At 42.6% G+C, this 6,996-nt stretch overlaps 3 protein-coding genes across 4 annotated transcripts; 2 read left to right on the top strand and 1 right to left on the bottom strand.

Annotated features, from left to right (window-relative positions):
• Positions 1 to 362: 362 nt before the first annotated feature.
• On the top strand, positions 363 to 2,224 carry LOC108033364 (uncharacterized). 2 transcript variants are annotated; one of them, XM_050885197.1, is made up of 3 exons: positions 363 to 676; positions 745 to 838; positions 899 to 2,224. In XM_050885197.1, the coding sequence occupies exons 2-3, from the start codon at positions 817 to 819 to the stop codon at positions 2,200 to 2,202; spliced, it is 1,326 nt and encodes a 441-aa protein (XP_050741154.1). In that variant the 5' UTR covers positions 363 to 676; positions 745 to 816; the 3' UTR covers positions 2,203 to 2,224. The 2 variants fall into 2 exon arrangements, with proteins under 2 accessions (XP_050741154.1, XP_016963163.1); XM_017107674.3 differs by having other exon boundaries at positions 364 to 838.
• Positions 2,225 to 2,755: 531 nt separating this feature from the next.
• LOC108034350 (tetraspanin-12) lies at positions 2,756 to 4,346 on the top strand. Its single transcript, XM_017109236.3, has 3 exons — positions 2,756 to 3,518; positions 3,987 to 4,094; positions 4,148 to 4,346. The coding sequence occupies exons 1-3, from the start codon at positions 2,766 to 2,768 to the stop codon at positions 4,265 to 4,267; spliced, it is 981 nt and encodes a 326-aa protein (XP_016964725.1). The 5' UTR covers positions 2,756 to 2,765; the 3' UTR covers positions 4,268 to 4,346.
• LOC108034353 (uncharacterized) lies at positions 4,272 to 5,543 on the bottom strand. Its single transcript, XM_017109239.3, has 5 exons — positions 5,395 to 5,543; positions 5,286 to 5,333; positions 5,174 to 5,218; positions 5,030 to 5,113; positions 4,272 to 4,969 (listed from the first exon to the last, which is right to left on the bottom strand). Exons 1-5 carry the CDS (start codon positions 5,538 to 5,540, stop codon positions 4,573 to 4,575), a joined length of 720 nt encoding a protein of 239 aa, XP_016964728.3. The 5' UTR covers positions 5,541 to 5,543; the 3' UTR covers positions 4,272 to 4,572.
• Positions 5,544 to 6,996: the final 1,453 nt, after the last annotated feature.

The following is a 6,996-nucleotide window of genomic DNA, read 5'->3' as shown; positions in this document are numbered from 1 at the left end:
TCATTTTTAAGATAGTCGATAAATAGTATTCCCTGTTCATCCCAAACTATAGAGGCCGTGCATCATCATATCATGTTTTTTTTCGACGTTTTTTGGTATACTCGCGTCTTTACCGACTTTCAGCCGGGGTTTATAGTCACTATAGTTCATATCGTCGACTACGTTACTGCGTTACTTAGGAGAGCGATAGAGATGGAGATATGTTTCCAGAATATCTGCTTTTTTGCGTAGTACACTTAAATGGAACCTGGCGCATTCCGGCGCCACCTAGCGGTACCATAGCACAATATAGAGGCACCCCTAGCGGCATAGTGGGGTATGAGTAAAAACAGCTGATTTGCTGCATGTGGTCTTAAATCTCAACTGACCTTCCAAAATATTGATTATATTTGGTTCTACCTCTTAAACTGATCCTGCGATTTAATTTATTTTTGGCATGTAGATGGGTAAAAATGTTTGTAGTATTATGTTGGGCGTTGAATCGGCACTCTGCTAGAACTTCTTGTCAAAGATCTCACCTGGTCAAGAGACGCTTCGCCTGGTACATACTTTCAGACGAATCTAGTATATCCTTCTACTGTACAAGTACCGGGTACAAAACCTAGACGATCGGCTCTTACTGCTGCAAGAACTATCGTTTCGGATGTCCATCTCCAGAAGGACATGAGGCACTTAGGTAGCGTAGCGCAAATTGCGCCCGTTTGCCTGGAAAACTAAACCACCCCTAAATGACCTTCGCACTAGGTAGTCATATGGCCATGGCAACGGAGTGAGTTCGTCAGTATTCCAAACACCACGATCAAGAGCACACCGCAAATGACGTCCGCAACAGATACAGGTAGGAATGTGCAAAAAGTAATAACCTTGAACGCACTCAGATCGTCTTCCGACTTTTCAGAAACCCCTGCCACTTCTCTCCTGGAGCTGAATGACGATGTCCTGGCGTTGATCGTCCGCCAGCTGAATGTGTACCAGCAGTACGAGATCGGCAGGTTGAACAGGCGTTTGGAAAGCATAGTGCAGATGCTCTGGAGGACCCGCGTTCGCAGTGTTGTCCTGCAGGACGAGATGTTCCGACGATCGGGAGCCAATTCCCGTCAGTTTGTGGCCTTTATCCTGGCCTTGGCTCCTCATATGGAGCGTTTGAGCTTCAACCATTTGGATGTGCGGCGATTGCGGCTCCTTAGCAGTCACACCCTCGAGGGGATCCACTCCGTGGAGTGGCTAGGTGATGGAAATCGGAGGGGACGCGTTCGGTTCGTAGACGAGGATGTGCGTTTGCTGCGACGCGTGTTTCCCCGCCTAAGGAGACTCAAACTCAGGAGCTGCCAGATAACTGGGAAGTACCTGTGCGACCTGGAACACCTTAGCGAACTCTGCCTAGATGACTGTCAGTTCCTGGAGTCGCAGCACTTCAGGGACATCTTCCGGCAGCTGAGACTCCGCAAATTTGATATCATGGAGGATTGTGATGAGGTCAACTGCTGTGATCTGGCGGATCTGCAGCTGTGTCCCACACTAGAGCACATTAAGATAGCTGATTACCACCTGTGCATGGAGTCGGATATTACCCAACAGCTCCTACGACTGCCGCGTCTGCAGAAGCTGTCTATATATTCCAAGAACTTTGTCTTCGACGTGCTGTCTCGAATAGCTCGGCCCAGCAATCCTGCCGGCTCAGTCAGACTTATTGAGGCCTTTCGCTTCACCGGGATTCTCCATGATTACGGGAGATTCTTTAGGGAGCTAGGAAATCTCAGGCAGCTGACGCGATTGGAGCTACATGGGCAAGCGGAGGAGGAGGAGGGCGGCAAGCTACAATGCCTGCAAGATCAGATTCTGCGACAACTGGCCAGTCAACTGCGAAGTTTAACAGACCTGCATTTGTGCGGCTATCAGCTGGAGAGTCCTGTGGGCCTTCTGGAATTCGTGATAAATTGCCGGCAGCTAAGGCTACTGGACGTAACACGATCTCAGTGCCACGGAGAGTCCTTCATCTGGAGCTGCATTGCTGTCTTGGCCAAACAGAGCTGGCGCAGTCAGCCCCTGGAGTTGTGGATCCGGCATAGCGACATAGATCAGGAGATAGTCCACAGTCCGCGCTGCCTGGACAACATAAAACTTCTAAAGATTGATACGAAGCAGATGGGACCCAATATGGACTATTCATCGGGTGTGCTTAAGTTCAGCTTTGTGCGGTGATCAACTCCCAAATAAGTTCTACCTACCGACCCAAAATTGATGAAAGACTGAAGAATTTGTTTACCGCGTACTATGTATGGGATATCGCCGAACTAATCAAAGCGTAACTGCTCAAAATCAAGAATAAAGTTTTAAACTGAAATCTAATTAAGTATATTTCCATTTATCAGTTGTCATCTATAAAACTATGAAAGCTAAATAACAAATCTTCGTTAATATATGCATCCTAGTAAACTACGATTCAAGGGGTGCTATATTTTAATGTATCAATCTAAGCTAGGCTGTCTGGTTTCTATGAATAATGTACAAAATGGTTCTCGGTGTTCAAAACATATATATTTTCGTTAAGATTCTTAATTCTTTTTTAAATTAATTAAATATCTAGGTTTAATTTACACTATCGTTCAGTCTCAATGACTGATTTGTCACGGTTTGTTACCGCAGTCGAAATAAATATAAAGAGGCGTCTTTGCGAGCAGCGTCAATCCAAATGAAATTCGAGTTCAGAGCTAAAACCTCGTCGACAAGGCAAACTTTTGACCGATGACCCCGAGGATGACCAAATGCGCCAGCCCTTCCGCCGAGCCTCCGTATACTTCAACCTGCTGCTGATAACCGAGGCTGTGATCGGACTTCTAATCCTGGTGGTGACCGCCTACTACCACGCTCTTTTCACCGGCTACTTGTCGGAGATCGAGTGCCGCCTGATCCACGGCTATCTGTTCGGGATCTACGTGTTCGGAGCCCAGCTGGTGGTGACCTTCCTCTGCAGCATTGCCATGTGGCGGCGAATTTGGAGGCGGCGTTGCACGCCCAACATCCGCCTCCTGCTGTCGATGTGGGCCTTCTACTCCTGCGTAATTATTGCCTCTGGTTTCGGGTGCGTTTGGAATCTTTACCGGGGCGTCGATGTCCTGGAGAACGCGGCGGATACCTCGCTTACCCGGGGCATCGACATGTACTACTCGTGCCCGGAGTGGAAGCTCCTGTGGGACGGCCTGCAGTGGCACAAGGAGTGCTGTGGGGTGCACGGCTACAAGGACTGGATGAGTGCGGACTGGATGCCGCGGCTAGAGGACAACTGTTCGTCTATGGTCCTGGCACCCTATGCCTGCTGCAAGCGGTCCTGCGAGAGTTGCTTCAACAATCTGCTGTCCGGTGAGGGGCAGCCCATGGGGGGCAGCAGTCGGCAGCCTTTTCCCGCGCTCACAGTGGACTCCATCAATGCGAATGGTTGTCTGCCGGGGTTCGTCGGTGCGGTGTGGAACTTCTTTTACATCCTGCTGGCACTGTGGGTTCTGGCACTTAAGTTCCTGGTAAGCTTGGGGCTAAGAAAACTATTAGAGCTTCATACTCACAGCACTTTAGGGGACCGGTTAAAAAATGATTAATTCTCATTATCTCTTGAATTATCATTTTATAAATTTATTACCTTATCACTTTTTGGAGTTTTCTATGACATTACTTTCCATCCCAGCTATTTTTATTACAAACATTTTTGGTCTAAACACCCACATAGTTTGGTAGCTAGACTTTAAAAAGTAGCAAAAAATATATGTATTGATTTGTAAGATTTTAATTATTCTTTTGCAAAGCAGAAATAGTTAAAAGGCACATCAAACTTTAAATGAAAACAAAATAGATATTCAATTTTAAGGAATGTTCAATTCATACCATTTCAGATGTACATGATATATGCTATCTAAATTTTAGGATTGTTTGTAGAATTGGTTTAAAAAACCTTCTAAAATGTAGGTCACCAAGTTTATCAATATCTTTTATAGATCGTACTTTGTTGTTTGACAAAGTTCATACTTCACCGGCAGAATGAGGGCGATGGCTGCGATAATGTGGGCCTCACGGACGAGGATGGACATCCGCTGGTCGTAGTGGTAGGCTTAAAATTCTTTTTTACTTTCAAAATTGTCACACGTCAATCCATCAGAAATATCCCTGTAATGTGCGTTGTGTGACCATTGGAGAGGATGATTTGGTTTCCGACAACGTTCCCGATGCTAACTACTGCAACTGCACCGAAATGGATGACGAACAATGTGGATACTAGGCTGTTCTTTTGTTTCGTATTTATTTTTATACTTTATATTAATTCAATTTAATATACACATTTCGATTTTCTCTGTTCACATAGTAACTTAAATATTGGGATCGTTCAACAATCGGATGTTTATGAGTAGCAAATACTTCTTACTTAAAACAAAAAAATCATAGTCTGTCGGATTTGCGAGCTTTTTATGAGTTAAATGATAGGTTCAATTAGGGTAATGACACACAACCAAAGATTTTCATGTTGCTGATCAAACCGAATTGGCAAATCCATAGATTAGCTTGATTACATTTGTATTTGTTGCACTACTTGCGCATCCGCTTGGACTCGTTTAGCGATTGGGTTACCATACGAGTGATGCGCTTGCGCAGCGCCAAGAAAGGCTTAATGCAGACGCGCTGCTCGACGAGACTAGCCGATACCCGGTGGAAGAAGGAAGTGACGTCCAGGGGCTTGGCGAGCTGAGCAGCGGGACCCGAATCTGGATCGTCCGAAGATGTTTGGGGACTAGCGTTGCCGGTTTCGATGATACGGACGTGTCTTAGACGTCTGGAAACACGTTCTCCAATAGATTCCGAAGCTAGAGAATCACCTGGAGAAGCGAAGCGACGTTTCGGAATGCTCAGCGAAGTGGACTGCGCCGGGTTCGGTGCAGGAGCATCAGTTACCTCGGTAATCTTTAACGGACTGCACGCACGTTTCCTAACAGGAAATTAAAGTACTAATTAGAGAAAACTCCCGAAGAATCAAAGGTCAGCATACGGTGTTCCAGCTAAGTAGATGACATTCATAGACCAGTCAGCCCCATCTTCGTTTGAACTTTCGTCCTCCTCCGGTCCGCTGTTCCTAATCAATGGAATATCAACGGTATTAGGTATTTCGATCTAGCAATTAAAAAAGACTCACAAAATAGTGTCGTTGGAATTCCCATCACTCTCTTGACCACTTTTCCTATTTATAAAAATATTGGAAATGTAGGACATACATATGTGTCATGTATAAACAAAAGAGGACTTACAAAGCTTCATCTTCATCGCCCACAATATGGGGAACTTTCGGTGGGGACCTGCAATATAAAATATTAGTTTTATTTGTAAGGATCTTAACCAAATTACTTCTTAAATTACATTTTGCTCAAAATATAAGATTTCTGCGAAGTGACAATGAGGAAAGCGATGCGAACAGTGTTAGCAAAAACACTGTTAGTGTGACCATTCCATAGGAGCACGTGGGTATGCCATAAGTCCATGTTTAATTTTAAATACATATTCATGTTTCTAAATCGCTTTTAAGTAGCTTACCTATCGTTTGCGACAAATATTACTTTAGAGTTCAAAGCCGAACACGTAAAAATACATTAAAAAGAATTATCCGCTCTGCCTAGCAGTGTTGTACAATGAAATAAATTAACTAACTTTACTATGCGTTAAAGTAATATTTTTTACATTTGGGGTGTTCACTAAGCTTCGAATTTTGGTTAGCTGTTTATCAGCTGATCTATTACTACTCACATTAGTATTAGCCCTTAAATGAAAGTAGAGAAGAAAGGAAGTTACCTTCGGCAAGCCGAAGTTTGTATGCCCTTGCAGTTATAAGAAATAGTTGATGCTGATCAAGTATATATATTTTATGGGGTCGGAAACGTCTCCTTTACTGCGGTGCAAACTTTTAGCAATTGAGGGTTCCTGTTCAAATGACAAACAGCTTTGACCACTGGTGTAATTTTTTTTTTAATATCACTGAAGCCAGCAACAATCCTTAAAAATTTTACATGGTGTTACTAACGTTGATTAATTCTTTTAACTGCAAGGGTATGCAAACTTCGGCTTGCCGAAGTTAACTTCTACACTCTTTTAAGTAGTTCTGAATTTCGAATTTAATTTTATCAAAATCGGACGATTATATGATATAGCTGCTATAGGAACGCTCGAAAAATTGGTTAATTATCTTATAATATAGGGAATATAATTTATTGTGTTTTTAAGAATTTCGAAATAAATTTAATAAGAATCGGAGGGAATATAATTTGTGTTTTTAAGAAATTGGAAAAAAATTTAATAAAAATCGGAGGACTCTAACATATAGCAGTCAAAGAAACGGTCCGTAAAATAATGAAATAGTTATTTACATTTCTTTTACTATATCTGAAGCTATCAACAATCCTTAAAAATGTAACATGATGTTTACAATCTCTGCTTGACGAAGTCAACTTTCTTTTTTGTCCGTTTTATTTTGAACCAAGCAACAGTTTTGGAATTTCCCAGATTGTTTTACTGTGAACGGCAGTCCACGTAGTGACGAAGCGAACCAGGAGTGTGCTTGAAGGCTACTAGTATATATACACAAGATATTAATATCTACTAGGATCGTCCGATCGTTACAGATATCTATCAAAAGGTAAAAACTAAAAGGATTGGATTACATACTAAGACTTAAGAAAATTATTAGGTTCCTTCAAATTCTAGTCTTATATATGAACCTGCAGTTCACCCACCTTTGGGAAAAATCGGTTATTTCATTTCATCCACCCGCATTTGTATTCACATTCGGCACGCTGCAACTAAATTAAAAAATTTAGGAAGGGTATTCATTTATGAGATAAATCATTTCCGTCACAAGAGTTGATATCATAACTTTGGGTTGATCATCAACACTACATAACACTTGCATTTATGTATAAACACCGAAACAAAAACAAACATATTTAGAAGGAAGCGCTTCCGACCCCA

The sequence above is a fragment of the Drosophila biarmipes genome, chromosome 2L (genome assembly GCF_025231255.1).
Source record: "Drosophila biarmipes strain raj3 chromosome 2L, RU_DBia_V1.1, whole genome shotgun sequence".
Lineage (NCBI taxonomy): Eukaryota > Metazoa > Arthropoda > Insecta > Diptera > Drosophilidae > Drosophila > Drosophila biarmipes.
Note: the sequence above shows the minus strand (reverse complement) of the source record. Positions and strands in the feature narration are given on the sequence as shown.

Bases quoted from the DNA above. Each gene is read 5' to 3' on its own strand.
- LOC108033364 (XM_050885197.1), top strand. From the start codon at position 817: ATGACGTCCGCAACAGATACAG. The intron at 839-898 runs GTAGGAATGTGC...CCGACTTTTCAG, and splicing joins GACGTCCGCAACAGATACAG to AAACCCCTGCCACTTCTCTC.
- LOC108034353 (XM_017109239.3), bottom strand. From the start codon at position 5,540: ATGAATATGTATTTAAAATTAAACATGGACTTATGGCATACCCACGTG. The intron at 5,334-5,394 runs GTAATTTAAGAA...TTTATATTGCAG, and splicing joins TCTTATATTTTGAGCAAAAT to GTCCCCACCGAAAGTTCCCC. The intron at 5,114-5,173 runs GTGAGTCTTTTT...TCCATTGATTAG, and splicing joins AATTCCAACGACACTATTTT to GAACAGCGGACCGGAGGAGG.
- LOC108034350 (XM_017109236.3), top strand. From the start codon at position 2,766: ATGCGCCAGCCCTTCCGCCGAGCCTCCGTATACTTCAACCTGCTGCTG. The intron at 3,519-3,986 runs GTAAGCTTGGGG...TATCTTTTATAG, and splicing joins TTCTGGCACTTAAGTTCCTG to ATCGTACTTTGTTGTTTGAC. The intron at 4,095-4,147 runs GTAGGCTTAAAA...TCAATCCATCAG, and splicing joins GACATCCGCTGGTCGTAGTG to AAATATCCCTGTAATGTGCG.